Source organism: Mytilus galloprovincialis, chromosome 13, assembly GCF_965363235.1.
Source record: "Mytilus galloprovincialis chromosome 13, xbMytGall1.hap1.1, whole genome shotgun sequence".
Classification (NCBI taxonomy): Eukaryota; Metazoa; Mollusca; class Bivalvia; order Mytilida; family Mytilidae; genus Mytilus; species Mytilus galloprovincialis.
The window spans coordinates 7659721-7686354 of record NC_134850.1 but is presented as its reverse complement, the minus strand read 5'-3'; the positions used below and the strand labels follow the sequence as shown (position 1 = coordinate 7686354).

General features: G+C 31.3%; 1 protein-coding gene across 1 annotated transcript; it reads left to right on the top strand.

Annotated features, from left to right (window-relative positions):
• LOC143057057 (uncharacterized) lies at positions 1–26634 on the top strand. Its single transcript, XM_076230286.1, has 12 exons — positions 1–397; positions 2437–2512; positions 6365–6466; positions 12047–12349; positions 15594–15698; positions 19339–19425; positions 19813–19914; positions 21535–21621; positions 21936–22037; positions 23075–23176; positions 24508–24609; positions 26518–26634. Exons 1-12 carry the CDS (start codon positions 110–112, stop codon positions 26625–26627), a joined length of 1566 nt encoding a protein of 521 aa, XP_076086401.1. The 5' UTR covers positions 1–109; the 3' UTR covers positions 26628–26634.

Sequence of the window (26634 nt, the reverse complement as noted above, 5' to 3'; positions counted from 1 at the left end):
CAAAAAGACATTAGTACAAAAATGCATCTGCTGTTATTCTGCAGTACAAAATGTCAACGTGAGAATCTTTGATATTACACTAGCGGACATTTTGATAAAGACGTGTGGAATGCGTCCACGCGGACTTGACGATTGGATGAAAACAATAACTGAATTCAGAAACGAAATTTTCCACTTATCAGATATACAGGAAATGACAGATCACAAATTTAACTTCATATGGAAAGGTTTAGAAGGATCGATTATGGGTATAGCAAACCTATTACCAAATAACCAACCAAATGGCATACAAAGGAAGATAGAAATTGTCAAACTGTTAGAAGTATTTTCTGATCAAGAGGTGAAGAATGAGAGGTTGTGTCGAGATTATTGGAAGTGTAAATGTGCAGAATTTGAGGTACTATTCATATGTTTGAACATATAGATTTTTTATGTGAATGTATATGTTAGTAAATTGACAATGAGGGTCGATTGAAAACAAAACTTTACGGCAAAAGAGATGGTTTCAGCTTTCCAATTGTGAACTTTTCATTTCTAAGTAGCAACATTCCAGCAGCACTTGCATACGGTGTATATATCTCCCAATTGATACGATATTCCTGTGCTAGCATTTCCTCCCATGATTTCCTTGATAGGGGGTTGTTGCTCACAACAAAGCTATTAAATCAAGAGTTCCAAATGGTGAAGTTGAAATCATCTCTACGTAACATTTACGGACGCCATCACGAGTTGGTTAACCGTTATGGAATAACCGTTTCACTATTGATATCGGATATGTTCCTTACGTTGTAACTACAATCCCCTTCCCTTTCATAAATGTGACCTACCGAATTAGACTATTTACCGGATTTGTTATCTCATAAGCAACACGACGGGTGCCACATGTGGAGCAGGATCTGCTTACCCTTCCGGAGCACCTGAGATCACCCCTAGTTTTTGGTGGGATTCGTGTTGTTTATTCTTAAGTTTTCTATGTTTTGTCATGTGTAATATTGTTTGTCTGTTTGTCCTTTTCATTTTTAGCCATGGAGTTGTCAGTTTATTTTCGATTTTATGAGTTTGACTGTCCCTCTGGTATCTTTCGTCCCTCCTTTAGTAAATTATTTGGAAAAGTTAAAACAACCTCACATTTATAATGGGAAAAAAACTACTTCATTGATAAAATGTATATAAAAAGGCAATTAGAATCGATATTGCAAAAAAAATATTTTTTAATGTATGAATTCAGAATAATAAATCATATATGTTTCATGTTTTGTGCTGATAATTGTTCTAATAAGAATATATATAAATATATATAAGAAAGGAAGAAAATCTGTTATAAAAGATAACATTTTCTAACCAGTATTAATACTTCTTCTTTAAAAATATCTTTCGCATGTGTCTTCTTTTAAAGAGACACTATACGGTCTTTTACAATGGACTCTAGTTTTCAAGTTATCTTTCCTCCAAGTCTTGAACAGTTATTTTACTAGACCAAAACTGATGTTTTCCCTCCATTATTTGAAGTTACTCTGATAAAAGAAAAAGACCCATTTACATACCGCCAATGTAGTATGATTTCAATTAAGAATAAAATAGTGTTTAGGATTGGAAATATGAACTGTTTTCTAGCTTTCAAACGCGTAACGATACAAAGGGGGTATGTCCCCTAGAAAAATCTATAGTAAAGATAAGTGTTTTATCAAGGAAATTATTTATTATTAAACAGGTTTTAGAATATGGATCGTTGTCGATATGTCATTTTGTTTTTATTTGTTGACATAGTAATTTCGTTTTATAGTGATTAGTATTATAACACAATGTTGACTGCTGCACCCGAATTTTTACTTATCATGTGTGTTTGTTTTGTTATTGTCGCTACAATTCAAAGTAATGCAACTGCCTTCCAAGTGTTAAATTTAGCCAGCTATAAAACCAGATTTATCCACCATTGTATACATAAGGTCGTGTTTTACCTTTTGAGAGGTCAGAATGCGATGTTCTCTGTTAAACGTTACCTACTTTCTGTAAAAAGAATGTTCTATGTAAACAGTTAATATCACCACCATCGTCGGCGGGTTGATTTGCAACCTTATGTGTGATGTTAGAAAAGAATCTCCGAAAAAAAACACTATTAATACCATTCTTTCGAAATTGTCGCATGGTCATTATACTCAAATTTACAGCGGTCATAAATTTTACATCACCAAATTATAAATGACCTTTGATAAAATTTATACTATGCGCTGTGTAATATTGGTTTTTGTTGTTGTTTCTCATATAGATTGTATTTTACAAATAAAGATTATCGGGTTTCATAAATTGATATTGTTATTAAAATATAAGCCGCAAGTCACAATGTGAACCCTTTTAGCGGGTTGGCGCAGCGAACGAGCTAAAAAGCTTCACATTTTGTCGCGCGCCTGATATTATTATTTATGTTATTTTCTAAAGCGAGAAGAAATGAAAGCATATACTGAACTTTGTAAATCTATGTCTGAAATGTATGAAGAAGTAGTTCATGAAATAGGTTTGTAAAATTTTCGCTTATCATTCTACTATTCTGACTGTCATCAATTTAATATTGCACTAGGATAATTAGGAAATTATTCACAATATGGGGATATAGCCCTAAATGGGGACTTTAATGCCAGAACTGGGGAACAAGCTGACTGCATTGAAAATGAAAATAATAGTTTCCAATTTTTACAGTATATGTTACCCCAAAACTATGATCTAGATTCTCCTATTAAAATAAATAATTTAGATATTTTAATCCAACAAGGTAATAATTTATCCTCAAGACTAAGGATCTTAAATGGTAGATATTTAGGAAATTCGTTGGGTTATCAAACATATGTTTCTAAAAATGGCTGTAGCACAGTTGACTATGCAATATTGAGCATTAAACTAAAATGTGATATAAAACAATATATAAATAAAAAGGACTTTAATAATAATAATATGAAAAAAATCACAACATACAGATGGACTGATGTGTCACATGGTAAGATGTATGAAACATTAAACTCTGACGAAGTGAAAAATGAGATTTCAAATTTTGAAATCACCCACTTTGTAAAAATTGAAAAAGGCATAAATGAAGCTTCAAAGTCATTAACAGAAATTCTAGATAATGTAGCCTCTAAAACATGTATAATAAAAGTTCCAATAAAGCATAAGAAAACTAAACAAAAAAGGAACCCTTGGTCAGACAATGAATTAAAAGATTTAAAAAGTAAGATCAATATTTTAGGTAAAAAACTAAAACATAAACCATTTGATAGAAATTTGAAACAGTAATTTTTTGAAACTGCAAAATATTTTAAAAAAAAAGCAATTAAAAAGAAAAAAATCCAATATCAACAACAAATGATTGATAAACTATCAAATCTTCAAACTAAAGAACCTCAACAATTTTGGAAACTACTTAAATGTATAAGAAATAATGTGAATACCACAGAAATTGATATGAAATCAGATAACCTAACAAACCGTTTTCAAAAGCAAGGTCTTTAGGACCAACCTTGCGACAAAGCAGAAGACGAGATAAACCATTTTTTGAAAAACAAAGAGAGTGAAAATAGATTTAATGAAATAACTGATAGTCTAATAATAGTATCAGAAGTAAATAATGTTATAAAATCCCTTAAAATGAAGAAATCCCCTGGACCAGACTCCATTGTAAATGAGGTGATTAAATATTGTAGTCCAGTAACTATAAAATACTACACAAAATTATATAACCTTGTTCTTGATTCAGGATAGTCCCCTGAAACATGGCAATATTCTCTATTAGTGCCAATATTAAGTCGGAAGATTCCATAGACCCAAATAACTACAGAGGAATATCTCTTATAAATGGTATTGCCAAAATATTTAGTTCAATTTTAAATAACAGAATAATTAAATATATGGAAAACAAATTTAACCAGGAACAATTTGGATTTCTTCCTAAATTAAGAACTACAGATAGTCTATTTGTATTTAAAACTTTGATTAATACATATTTAAATTTAAAAAAGAAACCATTACATATTTGTTTTGTTGACTTACGTAAAGCATTTGACTCCATTTGGAGAACAGCTGTATTATATAAAATTTTGTCTCAGGGTATTGGCAGTAAAATGTATCAAGTAATAAAAAATATGTATTCGACCACAAAATCTTCAATTAAGATTAATGATAAACTCAGGATTCTTTAAGTACCACCCTATTCAATATTTTCATAAATGATCTACCTCAAATTTTTAAACAGAATGACTGTGATCCCTTGAAAATAGAACAGACAAACATTGGAAGCCTCCTATTTGCCGATGATATTTTGATAATGTCTGAAACTAAAGAGGGTCTTCAGTCAAGTTTAAATCATTTCACTCAATACTGTGATAAATGGCAGTTAACTGTAAATAAAAAAAAACTAAAACTATGATTTTAAGCACAACAACAATAGGAAAAATCTTAACCATTCTTTTAATTATAATGGTGACAAATTAGAAGAAATGGAAAAGTTTAAATTTCTTGATAATATCATTAGTCAGAATGGAAATCTTATTCATTCAGCACAAGAATTAGCTAAAAAATGTATGAAAGTATGTATTCTATAAAAACAGATTGTAATTCGATTCATTAGACTCCTGTAAATTTGTCAAACCATTTATTTAACTCACTCGTTAGACCAATATTAACTTCTAACAGTGAAATATGGTATATGGATGCATACTCATCCTTTTATAAACCTTCAGTTAAAGGAAATAAAAAAAAATAAAAAGGTAGATACTCTTAATTTCATTGACAAAAGTCCACCTGATAAAGTACTAAATAAATTTAATAAGTTAACTTTAGGAGTAAAAAAATTTTCTTGTAATATTTAGTGTCTCTTTTAGCTGCTCGATCTGAATTAGGCAGCTACCCTATTGATTGCTTTATAAAAAGACAAACTCTTCTTTTTCGTGATAGACTATTAAGGAAAGAAACTAGTCTCTTACTAAAAGAGACACTAAATTTGGCAAAAACTTTACATAATGCAGGTATTTATTCTTGGTACTCCTATGTAAATTATGTCAGAAGTCAAAATGATTTAGAAATTGTTAACCAAAATAACAATAAAAATAATAGGCTAATATACAAAAAAGATTTAGAAAACTCCTATGAAAATTTATATAATGATAAAATATTAAATTTACAAGAGAATAGCAAACTCCAACTTTTAAAAAAAATAAAGAAAAGCTATAACTTTGAACCATACCAACTTTATCAAAACTTTGAATATAGACAACTAGTTTCTAAATTTCGAATAAGTGACCACTGCTTATTAATAGAAACTGATAGATACAGGAAAATTCCAAGAGATCTAAGACTATGTACACATTGTGATGTACTAGATGGTGAGTTTCATTTCTTTTTTAAATGTAAAATAAATGAACAGTTTAGAAAAGAATTTGTAAATGAAAATAAATATAATAACTTAAATGATATAGATAAATTAAAATATATCCTCAATCCTGAAACAAAACAGGACACTTGCAAATTAGGCTCTTTTTTAAAAAGTCACTAAGACTGAGGGCAGGGAGTCCTTGATATGATTTGAATTTCTTAAATATACATATATATATTGATTTAAAGAAAGACAAGGATTATAGTTCAAAGTGTCTGCACTGTTTATTTTCATTGTTTTATATATGTAATCTGTATATAATGTATAATGTTTTAAGCCATTGGCCCATATGGGCGTATAGTACTTTTCAATAAAGAATTATTCCTTACGTTTATTATAAATCATTCAATTGGATAACATGTTATTTCGTGACATTGGATAATTCAATTAATTTCATTTAATTGCAAGGCGGGACAAAAAACTCTATAAATTTACACCAGCGTTGGATAATCCTTTTATTCACCGGCGAATATATTTTTGAGTTCCTGGATTTTTACACGTGTAATCTCCAATTGAAAATGACGTTTCAGACGTTAGTAAAACAAAATAGCAACGTTCTTTAGCAAATGGTTCTTTCCGGGACAATCAATAATTAAAAAAATGTTCTTACCTTTGTTCATACGAGAAAATTTAGGACGCAAATGTATGTTCAAACGTTAACGTTTTGTTTGTTAAAATACAGTAGGGAAGTTCCTTTTCAATGGTTAAAAACAGGCCCTACCTACTATATGTCAAAAGTGACCTGTGTTAAACTATTCAATCGGGAAAATGTTTATGTATGAAATGATGTTTTTTTTCTTCATGAAACAAGTCTGTAGTGAATCCGAAATTATGTGTTAGCATCTAAATAAAGTTAATAAGAAGTAAATAGAAGATTACAACTGGTTTTCATAATCAAATTCATTTCCAGTAAATTCACAGTTTATCTGATTTGAATAATTACAGAAACCCTTAATACAACTGTTGATAAAATCCGCATAAATGTATTTGGAAGTGACGATGTAACCCAGATATGTGTACCACAGGACACTCAAACTACAGTAGAAGGTAATAAAAAAACAAATATATTACTTGTGCATTCAATTGATATGTATTCCGAATGATATTATTTACTAGTATCGCCGTTATGTTGTCAAATCGAACAAAAATGTTGAAAATGTTTTATATAGATTAGCGTTGTCAAATCGTACAGTTTTGCCTAACCGGTTATCTATAGTTCCAAACAAATGCACGTTTTTATAATACAATGAATTGAAGTTTGTCCTTTGACATTACAACGCAAAGTGTATGTAAAGTGCGGATCCTAAAATACCATTTTCACTGTATATGCCATAAATTTCTGATGTAGAATAATATATAAACAGACGAAAATGTTTTTAAGGAAATGAAGAAAAATAATTCGAATGTAAAATTGATAAAGGAAATGGGGAATGTGTCAAAACGACAATAACCCGACCATAGAGCAGACAACAGTATATGTTTAAAAATAAATAATACAAGTATGACTTTTTTAGAGATGCCGACGAGCTTTTATCGCGCCTTGAGCCCTCCAGGTGTGAACTATAATACCGAAATTAGTGAATATTTAGTACCTTGCACGAACAGATCGTGCAGGTGATTTAGAACGAGCAGTTGAAATGAAGATGTAAAAAAATATTTATTTCAACTCAAATAATAATGTTGTATAACGTAGATTAAGTTTTATCATTAAGTTTGTTCATATTCAACTAAATCCACTATGATGTTTTGTTTATGTGAGTCATGTTTACTGTCGAATAATGATACTTTACCTTCATTTTCACTGTAGGACGATTCATAAGTACTATATATGCGGTTCATTTTCACTGTATGAATTTTATTCATTTTCATCTATTTTAGTCTTAATTTAGCTGACTTTCTAAACCTATAGTTAAAGTAAGGGAACGATTTGATAACGCTTTCTTTGTGAAGGAAAGTTTGATTTATCACTCCATTGCATTCAATAGAAATGATATTTATTTCAAATGTATTCTATTAAATTTCTTATATTTCGTCGGCATCTGTATGTTTAGTTATACTTATCCAATTCATTGACACTTCAACTTTAAATTGGCCCACAGGGTCTAAAATTAAACATTTTTCTTGGGGTTCTTTATCCGGTTGAATCCAACATGACTTGTGACTTTTTAAAATTTTTGGCCAATTTTTCAAGTAGGATCCAAACTGTCTAGAAATCAATTTGAATATTCTGGGTTCTCTTGCATGCTGAATCTAACTGTGTATTTAAGGAAGTTCGCTACTCATTTTCAAAATAAATAGCTTTTCATAAAACTGTTATATATTGATAGGGGATTAATTAAGGAATCAAAAAAGTAAAAGATATACAGAGGTCAATGTGCTTGTTTACGAGATATTAGCCATTGAAATGTTGGCGGGAAAATTTTCTCTTGACTTTTCATAGCTTAATCATTGACAAGTTAAAGTTCTCAAAAACCTTTAAAAATAAATAAGATTTTATAAGACTTTTACAGATGGCTTATAATTATACATGCAAAAGATTTATTAAAAGAAAAATGGGGGTCAATGGGTAAAATTGTTTAAGGCATTTGAATGAATAAAATCAAAGGATTCCGATAATCTGTCCAAAAGTTCCAAAAACTGACAAGCGGGATTTTCGCCCAAATTCAATATTTTTTTATTTCATCAAAAATGATTTCTAGCTTGAATGTTGTGTACATAATTAACCCCAACTGTGCAGGTTTCGACCTCTGTGGTAGTATCAAGCTGCGCATTACAGATCAGTGAATACATCTTAGACGGATAAGTTCGTCCCACACAACGTGACTTACATTTTACGCTTTCCTGACTTTGTATAATTTTTATGTCACATGAGGTCACGTTTTATACAAAAAAGAACATACAAGCAACAGTCGAGCCAATAAAATCTATTTTACCAAAAACTATCTTTCCTTCAGAATATGTTTATTCAGGAACATATATATTGATAGATATAATGTTCCCAGGTATATTGAAGCATTTGCGGGCTCAACAGTCGAGCGGGCAAGTGAAGATAAGAAGGAGGGCTCTTCATACCAATATGAAAAAGAAGATGTGGTATGATTGACAAAGAGGCAATTCTCCACAAGAGACCAAAATAACACAGAAATAAACAACTACTAGTATAGGTCACCGTATGGCCTTCAACAATGGGCCTAGTCCATAAATGTCCAATACATTTATTTGGGAGTTTTTCACGACCAAATGTGTAGCTAGTTTGTACAGGCATAAGAAGATCCACACTAATGAGTTACACAAATGTGACCTGTGTGGATCAAACTTTCAAGACAAAGCGCTTCTCAATGAGATCATGACGAGGGCCTGGTCTGTATTCTGAGAAGCTGTCATGTCTTACCATATGGATAAAGTAACAGGAACTTTTAATCACACCTGCCCGTTTTGTAGTAAAACACTTCTGCAAAAACAGCACTTTGAAGGCGATGTAAACAACCCATATAAATATGGGAAATGCGAGAAGTAATTTTTGTACAAATATAATTGAAACAAAATGCACCAAGTTGCCGAAACTGAAAACAAACAACAACTATCAGTGTGACATTGGCAATACAATTCAAACATGTCAATACTGTAGGAAAACGTTTAAGTGACCATTTAGGTTTTATGGACATATGAAAAGTCATAAATACATATAAATATTAAAGTAATCAACTAAGTTTTTTTAATTTGTTGCAAGTCAAATTCTACATCAGAAAAGTTTACACATATAGTGGCATCTATAGTTAAAAGGAATCGCTTTTAATAATCGATATTCTATACTATGATGCTTTTATAACACATCTTTGAACGTTAACACTGTTATTGTACATTAAAAAGACATATCACAATGAAAATGTGTTACAACTAAGTTTCAAATCATTTTTTATTGTAATTTTGAAACGTAAACAATTACAGTTTTCCCATGATCCTATATTCTACAATAAACCTACGACAGTGAAAATGAACTAACTAGATTCGCACTTAATATACACTGACGCCTATCTGTGGGGATTCCAGGCGAAGCTTCACTTTTGATGATCCAATACACCGTATCTACAATGGTGTTTGTAATAGTTTCAGATTGAAAAAAAAACCTTTATGATCTCGAATTGTGGATGTCTAAAAACGGCGTTTCTTTCATTTTCTCTTCATGTCTCAGAAAATAATATGGAGTGTTCAATTCAAAATGATTAAGCCTGATACTCGTACCGTCAAGTATACATTAAGCAACACGACGGGTGCCACATGTGGAGCAGGATCTGCTCACCCTTCCGGAGCACCTGAGATCACCCCTTGTTTTTGGTGGGGTTCGTGTTTTTTATTCTTTAGTTTTCTATGTTGTGTCATGTGTACTATTGTTTTTCTGTTGGTCTTTTTCATTTTTAGCCATGGCGTTGTCAGTTTGTTTTAGATTTATGAGTTTGACTGTCCCTTTGGTATCTTTCGTCCCTTTTGAATTACATTTACGATGATATGCATTTCACAGTTTTTCAGTTGGCATTTATTTTAAAGTATGAAAAGCCTTGTAAAATGGAGGTTGCATTTTCAAATGTGGGTCTATGCTATATTAGATCAAAATTAAAATCAGGCACAAAGTAAATCGTAAAATTTAATCGGATTAATGATTTAAAGTTACTATTTAAAAACATGTATCATACTTATGTTTAACTAAGATATTGACCCGAGTTAAAAGTTCATTTATTCTATGGTTTTTTTTAACAATAGCAATCAATATACTAGACAATTGATTTGTCAAATTAATCACAACGTTACGACGATATTTTTATATAGATCGAAAATATTTAAAGATTTTAATAAACATTTATATTAAATCTATTAAATTTTTTATCCGGTTAGCGTATTTGGTATTGGATATTCGGTTCTTCTGTTGAAAACAATTATATAAATATCTGAAGATGTGGTATGATGGCCAATGAGACAACTCTCCATTCAAGTTACAATTTATAAAAGTAAACCATTATTGGTCAAGGTAAGATCTTAAACACGGAGCCTTGAACCTAACCAAACAATATGAGAGAAAGGGCCCCCAAAAATGACTAGTGCAAAACCATTCAAACGAGAAAACACTTTTAAACCACACTAACAACTACTGCACATCATATTTCTGACTTAGGACAGTTGCAAACAATTGCAGCTGGACTAAATTATCTAATAGGACCAAATATTCTCCCTTATCTGAAACTATAGTGTAACATCACAACATAGAAAGACAATTAACTCAATCAAATAACGAAGAACAGAAATGAACATACACTGAATGAAGAGTTTGAATCTACGATACAATGTAAATACAAAGCTAATAGGAATAAGGGATGAATAATTAAAGTAATTGTATTCTACCGCTGTGAAATGCTCAACAATTTCAGAACAACTTTGAAAAAAATTACTTCATATTATAAACAGGTATATGAAAATAGTTTTGTTGTATACTTGAATGTCAAGGATTTACTATTCATAAAAAAAAAGTGTACACAATCTTTCTTACAAAATGAAATGTAATTGAAATGTTCTGCTATTGAACAATTGTCTTCAGGCACTCTGAAAACATAAAAATAAATGTGTATCGCTCTGTTGTTTAACTCATATTCCACGTGTTCCATGAGTATGTGTTGATTGTTAACTTATATTATTACATTATTTGCAATGATTACATTGCTTTCCCAGTGAAATAAAAACTGATAATTTCACATGTGAAATAAAACGTTGTTACTTCAATTTTCTGACGTCATACAACAATAGACTTTGTTTGTCATGACGTCGGATCAAAACACATTGTGAATGCTTAACAAAAGATACAGTTCCTTACATGTCCTACTTAATTTCAGAAAAAAAAACATCTGTCAATGTAATGAAAAGAAAAACTAATCAAAGAATTCAAATATCAAAAAATATTCAACTTGTGACCGAACACTCCTGGTACTTAATTCATGCGGTGCGCGCATTTGTGAACAAATATGTTATTCGGTGACACGTTAAATATTTTCTCTATTTGAATTCTTCGCCTGGTTATTCTATGAGTATAGTTATCGATCGGTAAACACACCACGACTCGTAAGTTAAGTTCTTTTGCAGGTGAAGTTTCCGATCAACTATCTTAATCTAAATCTTGTATGTCAATTATACTGAACTCGTTATAAATGTTAAACCAAACTTTGCGCAGACGGTTTATAGATTGAATATTTATACACGAAATCGTTCCAAATTTTTCTCATCATAATTATTACCAGCATTTCGTTTCATAGGACTTTATGACAAAGTAAGCAAATGCTATTTATTGTTCCAGTGCAAAGTTTAATATACGCTTGCTGTTGTATTTATATGGAGAACAAAGAATTCATTTTGTTCACAATAGACCAAGTCGTGTGTAGTTTTTTTATGGCGTATACAATAAAAACTCATACATGTAATAAAGCATTTGAATAAAAGACAACAAAGTTAAATTAACATGACAATCAAAAGAATCAGAAATAATCTTTTTCATTGAATGTTTTTTTTTTTTTTTTTTTGCATTTTGTTCGCAATCATTGTACTGTTTTCCGTAAATAACAACAGCGTTTTAATATTTATTTTCAGATCAAAACACAGTTCCCGTTCTTCTCCAGTTGGAGGTTCCATCAATATGGAGCACCGCGAAAATCATTAAAGCGGTTGAAAAACTACGCCTTAGTGACAATAGCGGTAGTGATTTAAAAATCAAGGCTTTTTCACGTGATGAACTAAACATTCATGTAGATGTAGTTAAAGAAGTTTTACGGAAAGCGGGGAAGTTTTTCACAGGCATCACGAAACTTATGACCGATATCTTAACCACAGCAAAGGTTAAAACTGATGAGGTGGCTGAAGTAAAAATCAATTTGAGATTACCAAAATCTAAAGGTAAAAAGTTTGCCAATTACAGTTAGCAGTACAGTGTAGAAATGGTAATCTTTTAAAAAGAGTTTATTTAAGGATGTACACATCTGAGGACCCTTTGAAAGTACCAATTTTCGATGATTTCCCATTTTTCATCAATTTTTAGCCATTTATGAGCTATTATCGAGAAAAAAATCACAGTTCCACAATTTAACTTTCTTTTTCATACTTTCAAGAAAAATGAAGATGACCAATCTGAATATATATTTAACATAATAAAACTTTAGGTCGGTGTCAATAAGAGAAAGTTTTATCATATTTAGATGCTTTTTCGTGCCAAATTTACCATTTTGTGAATTTTATAAATTTGTGATTTTTCTCTGTTTTAAGAACGAAATGCATATTATTTCAACTTCAACTTCAAAGTCATTTCTTGTACCCCGCTTTCATTTTCTAAAAATAATGACTAAAATGACTGACTTGATTGGTAATAAAATTTGTAAGACACAAAATTTTCACAGAGTTAAGTTTAATTATGATATTTGCTATATTCATTGCTCTTTTCCACTTGTATCACATGTTTTGGAAATAACTCCAGAATGAGATTTCAACGAGAATAAAAAGTCAGAAAAATTCATCCTTAAGGAATCAATAAGGTAAACAGGATATTTTTTTAGTTTCCAGACACGGAAACACAAATATATAACACATATATTAAATCAACGGTACTAATTTTGTTGCACCAGATGCGCATTTCGACAAAACATGTCTCTTCAGTGATGCTCGTGGCCAAAATATTTGAAATCCAAAGCTTATATAAAAGATGAAGAGCTATAATCCAAAAGGTCCAAAAAATATAGTCAAATTCGTGAAAGGAATCAGAGCTTTGCATGAGGGAGATACATTCCTTAATTTATGATAATTTCTAATATTTTGTAACCGCAAATTTTAATAACACAAAAAATCCGTATTTTATATTATATGAACAAACAATAACCACTGAATTACAGACTCCTGATTTTGGCCAGGCACATACATACATAATTTGGCAGGCTTCAACATGTTAACGGGATCTCAACCCTCTCTCTAACCTGGCACAGTGTTGCAAAAGTACAACATAAGAACAAACTATGAAAAGTACAGATCTGAGAGTACTCGCAGATATTGACAGCTATTTCAAAGCCACTAACACCGATCACAAAAAGCATGTAATCAAGACTAAATTATCAATCAGAACACATCCAACATCCAATGGGTTCAGTGTAAAGACGTCATCAATAAGTCATAGATTATGTTTTTTGAAATCAAAAACGTCACAACAGACATGGTTGCATAGAACGAGTTGTGAAATAGGGTCACCGTAGTATGGTGCAAAGGGAACATCAATGTCCAAAAAGGGAACAAATTCAAAGGGAAAAAAATTGTCCCTTTTGTCGTATATTTAAGTGTAGTGTCCAGTGGTGTAAAACCAAAATATCTAAATCTAGGAAAGGACAGTTATTACTGTTTGGATTTGATTTATTAAAGTAACTTACTTTGGCAGTATATTTACAAAATTCTTGATTATTCAACGAAAAATATCGTCAAGGAAACGACAAGTGTTGTTGAATTTATCAATAAAAAATCAATTTAGACGGGTCTTTACTGCGTTTGTGATTGTGATTAATTACATTTCAAAAACAAGTCTCCTATTTGAGGGGCGCAATTATTGCCAATTGGAATAGCTACAACCTGTTGATAAACTTTGTTGCTGAAACGTACATAATTATTATAAAGGAGAAAATTAATAGCTTCAATCATCTCATCACACCTCCAGTTCGTATATCTAGTATATTTACCTTTCGCATTAGAGAAGAAAACTTTAGATGAGTTGCAGCAACTATATTTGCATTCAAATTTCGCAAAACGATTATTTAATTGAATAGAAAAACTTTAGTTTGATAAGATTTTGTGGATGTGTAGTGTAAAGAGTAGAAAAGTCAAAATGTCAACGGAATCAAAAGGATCATCAAAAGCATGCATGTGATTTATCTAAAACACTAAAAGATTTTTTTAAACTAAAAAAATTGTTTATTTTACTATTTTCATATATTTATTTTAATAGTTTATGACAGGTAAAGCCTTTTTCTCAAATGAGAAAGGTAAACATGCTTCATACCTACTGAAGGCGTGATGAGATGATTGAAGCAGGAAACGTTTTCCTGGCGAATTCTACCTACGTTTCAAGAATTAAATTTATCGACAAGTTAAAGGTTTTCCTATGTGCAACAATTGTGCCCCTTCACTAACAGACGGGTTCCTACCCTGTTAGAAATATAAGGTCAAACTCAGTAAATATCCGTCTAAATTGCATTTAATTGATATATTTCCATTAGATTGTCAAAAGACAATAACAATTAAAACCCAGGAGTAAACAAAGACTCATATAACCAAAAGATATTTACATCAACATGATCAACAGTTACAAATAATAAATGAGAAACAACACGAACTTCATTTAAAACCGAGAGTAAAAAATTATCTAATTATACTTACGAACTTCACCAAATCAAAAAAAGTATTTTAAAACAGAAATTATCGTCCTTTCATAGATTTAGATATTTTAGTTTAAGACCAGAAACTCTACACAAAAATTTACAACAAAAGGTATATTATGTCTTCTCTATTTCTATTTTTCCTATGTTTGTTCCTTCATTACTTTCTTCCTGTGTTAACATACTCAAACTTCTTTTCTTACAATTAGCTTATTTTTCAAGTTTACCAATTCAATATTTGGATTGGATATTGAATATTGTTTTTATTTGTACACATTTTTATTTTGTTTTCAGTAAATTAAAACCATACTAGATAGTATTTGGTATACAAATATCCCTTTCACGATACTATAATCTTTTGATACGTATGATATGGCATTGTACAAGGTCATGGTTTTTTTTCTGAGTGTTAATGATGTCTTTAGAGTAAATTCATTAGATGTTGAATGTGTACTGATTAATCTTTTTGTCTAAGATATATAATTTTTCATCAGTTGATATTGGCTTTGAACTAGCTTTCAGTAGCTGCGAGTGCTCTCAGATCTATGCTTTTTGTAAGTTTTGTTATAAGGGATGTATATTGTTCTGCCGCGTCTGGTTTTGGATTTTGTTACATGTTTTTTGTCTGCTTTGTTTCGATCTGATAAGTTGAGCCTTATGACCACCAGCACATAGCGAACATCAATTTATCGTCATATGCAGAAAAATGGCTACAAATTTTACCATATTTTCAGAAACCCTTAATGCAGCTGGTGGTCAAACTCTAAGAAATGTATTCAGGAGTGACGATGTAACGAATACATCCGAGTCAACTGTGTATACAGAAGACCATGTTGAAGGTAAACATTGCACAATTATTGACTTTTGATGAGGTTGTTACAAACATTTATCAATCTCAGAGATATGATATTCACTGAGCTCAACAATTGTTTTATCATATGACTTTTTATCCTTCTCAAATTTCTCAGATTTGCTGAAGCTTCTTTTGACTGGTCCCTATTTTAAAAATAAATATAGCATGTGCTTTTGCAGCTGCTAATTTTCATTTGTTGATATATTCAGTAAATATTACTTAATACAAATATCCCAAAATCAAGGAGGAAAGAAAAACATACACCGAAAACAAGAAGAAAAAAAACGAAAGTTAACTTTAAGTCGAAAACATACGTCAATCACGTTGCCTTGGCTTATCCTTATTTAGGTAAACGGACTCTATTCCAAATATTATATTAACCTCTCGTATTTTTTTTACCGTGGTGAATTTATCGATTTATCAAAGAGAAGTCCTATGCTTTTAGCTTATGACAAAACAGAAAATTGATACTAGTAGTCCTATAATAAATCAAGATACTACATAAATCATAATGTGACCGAATGACAAAGTAAGTGAATGGTAGATATAGTCTGAGTATGAACTTTCACGTATGCTTGGAAACTACTGTTACCAACCTTCATTCAAACAAATACAAACTTACAGTTATCATTTCATATCCGTTAACTCTACTCTCCGCTATATAGATGATGTTCTCTCACTAAAAATCTAAATTTTTGACATTGTTAACTGCATCTATCCCATCGAACGAGAAATAAAAGATACAACAGATTCAGTTGAATTTGCCTCATGTCATGACTTCTAGATATTTACAATGAGGGTCGATTGATAGTAAAACTTTACATCAAAAGAGATGAGTTCAGCTTCCTAACTGTGACCTGTCCATTTCTATGTAGCAACATTCCAGCAACACCTATATACGGAGTATATTTCTTCAAATTGATACGATATTCTCGGGCTTGTATTTACTATCATGATTTCCTTGATAGAGGGTTGTTGCCAACACGAAAGCTATCAAACCAAGAGTTTCCTAATGGTGAAGTTGAATTCATCCCTTCGTAAATTTTACGGACGCCATCACGAGTTGGTTGACCGTAATAGAAAAACCGTTTCATAGATGATATCTGACCGAGAGGTTACAACCTCTGTTATCCATTAGTTTGATGTGTTTGGACTTTTGATTTTGCCTTTTGATTTTTGATTTTCCTTTTTGAATTTTCCTCGGAGTTCAGTATTTTTGTGTTTTTACTTTTTAATAAAATGACCACAATATTGTCACCGTCGAAATGAAGTAAGTAACACTGTTCAAGATGCTCTTGCAATTTATTGCACAAAATTATGTAAACGGTAAAAATCTGACAGAAAGTCACTTGGTTCCTGTTTGAATAAATGTCTCTATATTGTTGATAATCGCATATCACATTTAGAAAACAATTTAGAAACAAATAAAAGACTATGTAATACGCCCATTTCAAGGATTAAAAAAAAAATTCAAGTACTTGCAAGAATAGTCCTTAAATCGAAATTGCACATTCAACTACATGCCTAGTCCAAATAATTTTGACATCTTGAAAGGCTATTATATTTTTTTTTCTTTGATGCCTTACATCGACGTCATAACGCCGAACTATTTCAGTTGGACTATGAGAAGGAATTTACTGCTTTATTAAAACGTTTAGCTGATTCATTCCCAAGATGCTTCATTTTGGGAGTATAAAATATACTTTTGGACCAAACTCGGAATTTCCGGATAATATAAAACAAAAAGGTTCCGGAAATACGTGTCTGTCAATTTTTACCGAGTTTGGTGCAAAAATTATTTTATAATCTTCTAAAAACAAATCAGATAAACATTTTTTTAAAGCAGTCGACAAGTTCCCGCCTCGGATGGAATTGTAACTTATTTTATGAACTATTTTGCACAAACAAACACATAAAAGGTAATAATTTTTATATATGCAAACAATTTTAGCCTTCAATGAAAATTTTATGGCCAAATTGGGTCTCAAAATTGAGAGCAAAATATGCTCTCAAAGTCCAACCGGAAATGGTGGCTTCAGCATTATGAATTCGCAGGAAGGCGTCAAAACAAAAATTTAAAATAGCCCCCAAGACGTCATAATTTTTTGGACTACTACATGCCATGTCGTTCACTCCACAGTGGCTGATATAGTAAATAATCATGTCATTTCCACAGTTAAGCTAAAGCCATCTTTTGAACATTCGAAGGTTTCCACTATGTATTAGTAACCCTAAACTAGACACAAATCACGTAAAATATCGCTTCATCTTGGCCTCTAGTAGGTGTTCTACTATTCAAATTTCAATGTTATTAACGAGTTCTTTAAATTTATTGATGTTTTTAATCTCGTCTTTGGTCTATGTTGATGATTGTCTCATTGATAATCACGATAAAGTGCCAAACAAGATTTTGTGCCAGAAAAAAAGTTTTATTTTGTTAAGATAAACAATCATTGTACATGGCATAGTTGTGCGTGAAATTTACTTCGGCATTTCTCTGCGAAAAATGACGTGTTTAGTGAAATAGGCCGTCTGATTTATAATTTGTTTTTGTTTTCTACGGAATAGGTTAGCGAAAGAAAAAAAATTGACTCTATATGTTGAAATTTTTTTGAAAATGTAAGAATTGGCAATTTTAATGTTTCATACCGTTTTTTATCGATAATAGTTATCAAAAGTACCAGGATTATAATTTAGGACGCCATACGCGCGTTTCGTCTACACAAGACTCATCAGTGACGCTCATATCAAAATATCAATAAAGCCAAACAAGTACAAAGTTGAAGAGCATTGAGGATCCAAACTTCCAAAAGGTTGTGCCAAATACAGCTAAGGTAATCTATGCCTGGGATAAGAAAATCCTTAGTTTTCGAAAAATTCAAAGTTTTTTAAACAGGAAATTTATAAAAATGACCACAGTATTGATATTCATGTCAACACCGACATGTTGACCACCTAGCTGGTGATACCCTCAGGGACGAAACGTCCACCAGCAGTGGCATCGATCCAGATGGTTTAAACTCTTCCAGTGTTCATTTTGAAGGTCATTTAAGTTACGTTACGTATGCATGCATGTTCTGAATATATCAATATACGTGTATAAAAATTAACGTTTGGAGGTACACTAAATATAACTTAATCCAATCAAACTACGTAAAATTCAATAAAAAATGACCGGTCCACATCATGATCAGTTGCAGTAAATAGTGGTGTTTGAAGTAAAGCGTCAAAACTTGGTTTTGGAACTACTCTTATACGCAATTGGAGGATCAGGAAGAATTGGTCGATACTATGAGGCTCTTACCGATGGTATATCATTCATAAGAATATTCATGAAACAAAAAGGTATGACGATCACAAGAAATAGATAACAGACCTACCGTTTTATCATTTCACTGCCCTGTTCAAAGAATACTTTGGAAAGTTTGGAAGTGTTTCACTTATTTAATTGATTTTACAAATACAACTGATTGCTCTTGTACTGGCTTATTAGAAACATATAAAGTCTGCAAGAAATTATTGGTAAGTTTGATCACATGCACTTTACTCACAAAAAGTAGTTGTCATATGCAAAATCATTTGTTACAAAATCTCTTTTTAAATAACAACAGAAACCCTTATTGCAGATGTTGATAAACCAAACGTAAATGAATTTGGAAGTGACGGTAAAACCCAGATATCTGAGCCACTGGATACACCAACTATAATAAAAGGTATAAAACTATGAATACGACATAATATTTTTATCATCTGTGCATCAAATCGACGGACGGCATAACAAGGATAACGATAGGTAAGCATGACATTAAACAAGGTGTGACGTAATAGCAAGAGAAGTAAATACTGGAAATTGTTTGAGCATGAACTTTAATATCTGCTCGCCCTTGTATTGGTTTCAACAACGTAGACTAGTATTGAATTAGTTTTCTCATTAGAATCTGTCGTTGGTAGTTTAAAAGCTACTGATGTCTTATGGATCGCAGTGAATCAGAAATTATTTGAAAGTGTGATCACATTACACGAAACTTTTATTTGTCAATTTTCATATCCGATACCATTTGTTATCAATTCTAAAGTAAAACTGTTTTTGCTAATTATAGAAACCCTCAATACAGCAGTTGATAAACCCATCATCAAGGAATTTACAAGTGATAATGTAACTCAGAAATTGGAGGCACAGGACAAGCTTACTCAAAAAGAAGGTATACAAATATGATGCTTATATGATTTGCATATAAGGGAATACATTGATATGAATTGACGAGAGGACTTCTGGTATTTGTTTTATTTTTTCGATAGACGACACTGACCAAACTTCCGTTTGTAACCAATGTAAACAAGATGAGGACAATAATAACACAATCTGGTTTGACGTTGAAATATTCATTTCACTTCACGTTAATCGTTGAATTAAATAATAAACACAAACAAATCATTTGCATAATATAATGAGTTTTTGTAGTTTATTTTTCATCCGATAGCAAATGTCATAGAGTAATTATACGTCGGTAACATCAGACGTGAATGCAGAAAAAAAAATCTCTCTTAACTTAAACTGTGAATCGTCGAGGTTTAAATATGTTCTCTATGGCGATGTTATTATTGTTTCCCTCAGTTTAGTTTGTTGCCCCGATTTTGTTTTTTGTCCATGGATTTATGAGTTTTGAACAGCGGTATACTACTGCTGTCTTTATTTATTACAAGGGACCTCAATATCGTCAAGGACAGAGAGGTTAAAAACGTTTTTTCAAGAGGGACCAATATATCATCCTCCATCTAAAATAGATTGAAAAGAATGTCTTCAAGTCACATAAGACGATATTTCCTCGTTTAGTACAAATTGCTGTAAACGGGGAAAAGTCTAATAAAAAATCTCTTGATTCTTATTTAAATAAATGTATGAATGTCGTAGATAATAGAAAATCACATTTAGAAAATAAATTCAAAAAAAAACTTGAAGAACTTTCAAAGCGGATTGTGTTTGTACTGGTCGACAAAGCAGCCACCAATGCACTGGTGGTATGCCGTAAAGACTATACGGACGTTCTTAAGATTGAATGTTAAATTTATCTACATGCAAGTCTATGTGATCCACAGAGAGTCATACAGTAAACAAACATATCATAACCACATCATAGCTAAAGGCTTCTTCTAAACATTTGAAGGTCCCTACTATGCATTGGTTACCTAAACTACACAAACAAACATTTAAATATCGTTCCATCTATTATGTGTTTTGCAACTAATCGTTCAGTGCTTTGAACAGGTTCATTAACTACTATAAAAAAACATCATAGATACCAGGATCAAAGAGATTATCAAAAAATTATTGCGATACAATATATGAACATAGTTGAATTAACTATTTTTGGAGTGTAAATACATATTTTCTTTGTTTTACATAAGTTACGTGCTTTTGGTGGTCCTTTTGATTATGTTGACAGTTTTGAATTTTTTATTCTTTAAACTACACTATAGTATTAAACAAAAGTTTTCCTATTCAATTAAATGATCGTTTGGTAAATCTAAATGCATAGATATTTACTGCAACTTATTTAGATCCTTCCTCTCTAATTAGAATGGTAAATATGGTAGATATACGAACTGGAGGTGTGAAAAGACGACTGAAGCTGTTAATTTTCTCCTTTATAATAATTATGTACGTTTCGGCAACAAAGTTTATCGACAGGTTGTACATATCCCTATGGGCACTAATTATGTCCCTTTGATCACGTGCACCTTACTCCCAAAAAGTAGTTTTCATATGCGAAATCATTTGTTGCAAAAACTTTTTTTAATACTGACAGAAACCCTTATTACAGATGTTGATAAACCAATCGTAATTGAATTTGGAAATGACGGTGAAACCCAGATATCTGAGCCACTTGATACGCCAATTACAATAAAAGGTATAAAACTATGAATACTACCTTAACTTTTTATCACCTGTGCATCAAATTGATGGACGCCATAACAAGTATAACGGTAGGTAAGCCTGACATTAAACAAAACGTGACATAATAGCAAGAGAAGTAAATACTGGATAGTGTTTGAGCATACAACTTTTATATCTGCTCGCCCTTTCATTGGTTTTAACAACGTAGACTAATATTGAATTAGTTTTCTCATTAGATTCTGTCGTTGGTAGTTTAAATCGGTAAATTTTCTTATCCGATACCATTTGTTATCAATTCTAAAGTAAAACTGTTTTTACTAATTATAGAAACCCTCAATACAGCAGTTGATAAACCCATCATCAAGGAATTTACAAGTGATAATGTAACTCAGAAATTGGAGGCACAGGACAAGCTTACTCAAAAAGAAGGTATACAATATGGTTTGCATATTAGGGAATACGTTGATTTATATGATATGCCGAGGGTACTTCTAGTAAGTGTTTTTTTTTTTCAATAGACGACGTTGATTGAACTTCTGTTTGTAACCAATGTTAATAAGATGGCGACAATAATAACACAATCTGGTTTGACGTTGAAATATTTATTTTCACTTCGCGTTAATCGTTGAATTATATAATTGATACATAAAAAAAATCCTTTGCATGATACTATGAGTTTTTTGCAGTTTATTTTCTTATCAGAAAGAAAACGCATAGAGTACATATTATTGCGTAAACCAATGCATATATTCATGCGCTACGCCAATTCAGTGACACGCACACACAATTTATGTGTGCTAGAGGTTATGAGTGTGGAAACATAAATCCCTTATCTCCAATTTATAGAATTGTAAGGATTAAACGCCTTTTTAAAGGAATATATTGGTGTATAAACTGGACTAAATCACTCACAAACTTATAAAAGTCTTTCCGAGAATCTTGTTGATTCATTTTATATAAATAGTTACATTTCCTAAGTGTCAACTATTTTAATAAACATAAACGTTTTGGCATTTCAAATTTTGATCAAAGTACATCTTTGGCGATTTTTGTCGTTTTGCTCTAATATAATTGATACATCAAAATATTTATTAAAAAATAAAATAACAAAAACACCAAACTCCAAACTCCAAGTAAAGATCAAAACGGAAAGTACGTAATCAAATGGCTGAATCAAAAGCACACACACAACTCATCAAATGAGAAAACAACTGTCATATTCCTGACTTTGTACCTGCATTTTCATTTGTAGAAAATTTGTGAATTAAAACTCGTTAAATTCATCTTGCACAATAAGATTGACAATAAACTTAGTTTTCTTTTTTCTTGAATTAGCTGCATGGATAGCAGTGAATGAGAAATAATTCGTTTGTTTGATTACAGACACTTTATTTGTATAACTTAGTTTTCATGTCCAATTTCATGTTCAATATAAATTTGCAGTAATGTCTATTAATTAATTACAGAAATCGTAAATAAATCTGTTGCTAAAACCATCATAAATAAATATGGAGGTGTTGGTGCAACCTGGAAGTTTGAACAACAGGAAACGCAAAATACAGTAGAAGGTATGAAATATATAAAAAAAAAACATACAAGTTTTAATCACTTAGTATCTTTAACAATTATTAGCTTGTCGTAATGATGTATTGTATTGTTGTGTTTCTCTGTCCTTTATGTTCTCCAATTTATTTGCATTTATTTGTATTGTAGTCCTGTCAGATATTTTTGTCATTTTAATGTTATATTTAACATTTCCATAAAAGCAGGAGGTTTGGCTAGCTACACAACCAGGTTCTACCCACCATTTTTTCTTAAAATGTCCTGTGCGAAGTCAGAAAATTGGCCATTGTTATATCATAGTTCGTTTTAAATTATTAGTTCTCCACTTATTTTCTATGCATGTCCCTCAATTTAAGTTTGTAACACGGATATGTTTTTCTCAATCGATTTGTGAATTTCGAAGAGCAGTGTACTACTGTTGCCTTTCTTAAACACCTTTGCATTCAATTTACGGTATAACAATTATAACGATCGAAAATCATTAGCGCCGTTATGTCTTACTAACATAAATTATGCTGTGACTGAATGACAAAGCAACTGAATAAAAGTTATTGCCTCAGTGTAAATTTTAATATTTGCTTGTCCTTATGTCAGATTGAAGAAGTTGACACGCAGAGCTCATAGTTTTTCAGTCTTGCAACGCGGTTTTTGATTTCGCTGATGTTGAAGGTCGAATTTAAAATTGTTTCAAATCTCGAACTCTTATCTGTGGTTGATAATTGACTCCTTTGCAATCATTCCACATCAGCCTTTAATAGTCGAGGTGAGAAGATTTCAGTTTGCACAATTGTGACCTGTTCATATGACATCAGTTTTATTTTAAATCGGAGTTTGTCAGATAAACCGTCAAAACTGCTTTCTAACTGGTTCTGATTCGATTAGATAAAAGAAAGGGAAGATAAGAAAAGTGAGGTCAACGACTTAGTCCGTTATCATTGACATTTTCTTTATTAGTTTTAATTTAAAAGTTACATTTATAGCCCAGCATTGTAGCAAAACAAAAATGAAATGTTTCCGATCAAACTTGTTGATACACTATGTATAAACTCAACTCGTAAAGGCGTCCGTAAATTTTACGAAGGGATTATTTCAATTTCACATTTGTAACTCTTGGTTTGATATCTTCCTTAAAAAATGACAGATCAAAATATGTAGTGATCGTCCTGCACAATATGTTTGAGAATATACTAAGTTTTTTTTCTTGAAACATGTATGGTTCGCAGTGAATCAGACATTATTCGTTTGTATATCACATTCACCTTATTTCATAAGTTAGTTTTCATATGCGATTTCATTTGATATAAATTCTACAATACAACTACTTGAATAATTGCAGAAAACCTTTATGAAACTGTTGATAAAACCCTCATAAATGAATTTGGAAGTGACGATGCAACTCAATTACATGAACAACAGGACACGCCCACTACAGAAGAAGGTATAAAAATAACAAGAACTATCTTTAAAAAAGATATCCCACGTATATAAATTTGAGTATATGTTTAAAACTATCATTTTGATAACTTCAGAAGCACAGAGATACTATTTAAATAATGTTTTCTCTGTCCTCGTATCTTTCTGTTTACATTTACCAAAACCACGCGGAAATCTCACATGCGTAGGTGCGTTTTAAAAGTCATGCACGTTCGTACAACAAAGTTTACATTTAAAATTATATAATTTTCCCGAATAAACAGCTGTCACGGATGCAAAGAGCTGTTGGAGAAAAAATTATTTTAATAAAAATATTAATTTAAGATTTACTAAACTAAAGCATGCATTGACTTAATTACAAAGCAAGTAAACATAAGATATTGTTTGAGTGTAAACTTTTGTTTTTTGCTTGCATTTGTGTTTGTGAAATAAACGTAGGATTTAATTTGTATTCGCAATGGACTATGTCGTGGGTAGTAAAAAAGAATCTGGTGTCGTTTACCATAAATCACTCATTGGGATAAAAGAAAGCAGCAGTTCTTTACTTTTTTGTCAATTTCATTTTATTGTTCTCTGAAATTAGGTTTTTGGTTTCATTTTTCTATTGTATCAGATTCAAAAAGTTGTCATGCAGCGCTCGTGGTTTTTCAGTCTTGCTACATGGTGGGTGTTGTCTTAATGTAAAAGGTCGCATATTTTTTTTTATTGTTCTCTTGTTCTGGTCGATTTGACTCTTCTGCAATCATGCCACGTCTACCTTTTATAGTCTAGCTGAGAAGATATAAATTTGAAAAATTGTGACCTATTCAATTTAGATCAGTTGTATTTTAAATCGGAGTTTGTCAGATAAGATAAGAAAGGTCAGCAAACCACTTTGTCCGTTATCATTGACATTTTCTTGATTCGTTTTTATTTTAAAATGACTATACATGTAGCCGAGCATGTAACAAAACGAAAATGAAATGTTTCCGGACAATCTTGTTGATACAATCGGCATAAATAGTCACCTCGCTTATGTGTCAACTATTTTGATAAACATTGAAAGTCTTTACTAGTCAACATACAGCAAGGCTTACTATACCCGTTATGACCTGATATACCATACAGGGCATTAACACAAAAATGATATAAAAAGATAAGACGATGCAATAATAAGATGGTAGTTTATCAACATTAAATGAAGTCTATATTTCTGTCAATTATCTAACGTTTTAGCATTTCAAACTTGATCAAAGTAAACCTTCGACGGTTTTTGGTAGTTTTGCATATATATATATATATATATATATATATATAAGTAAGGGGGCGAAAGATCTAAGAGGGACAATCAAACTCATAAATCAAAAATAAACTGACAAAGCCATGGCTAAAAAGAAAAATACAAATAGAAAAACAATAATACACAAGACACAGCTAAGAAAAATAAAGACTGAAACCCACCAAAAACTGGGGGTTATCTCAGGTGCTCAAGAAGGCTAAGCAGATTCTCCTTCACAGGTTGCGCCCGTCATGTTGCTCATATATTAGTACAAATCCTTTTATAAGTCTAATTATGTAGGTTACATTTGTGAAAAGGAAACGGGATTGTAGTTGCGACATAATGATTAAATATGCAATCATATGTGAAACGGATATATGCCATAGCGATCACCCAACTCGTGATGGCGTCCGTAAAGGAAATGGATGATTTCAATTTCATCATTTAAAACTCTTGGTATAACATCTACCTTATAATTTTTGCACGATATTTTTGACAATAAACTATGTGCTTTCATGAAACATGCATGGTTCGGAGTTAATCAGATTTTTTTCGTTTGTATGATCACATGCACCTTAGTTTTTATAAGTTATTTTTCATGTGCGATTTCATTTGCTATAAATTCTACAATACAACTAATTTGAATAATTTCAGAAAACCTTAATGAAGCTGATAATAAAATGAATGAATTTGGAAGTGAAGGTGCAACCCGATTATATGAACAGAACACACCACCAAATACAGAAGAAGGTATACAAATATAAAAAAAAA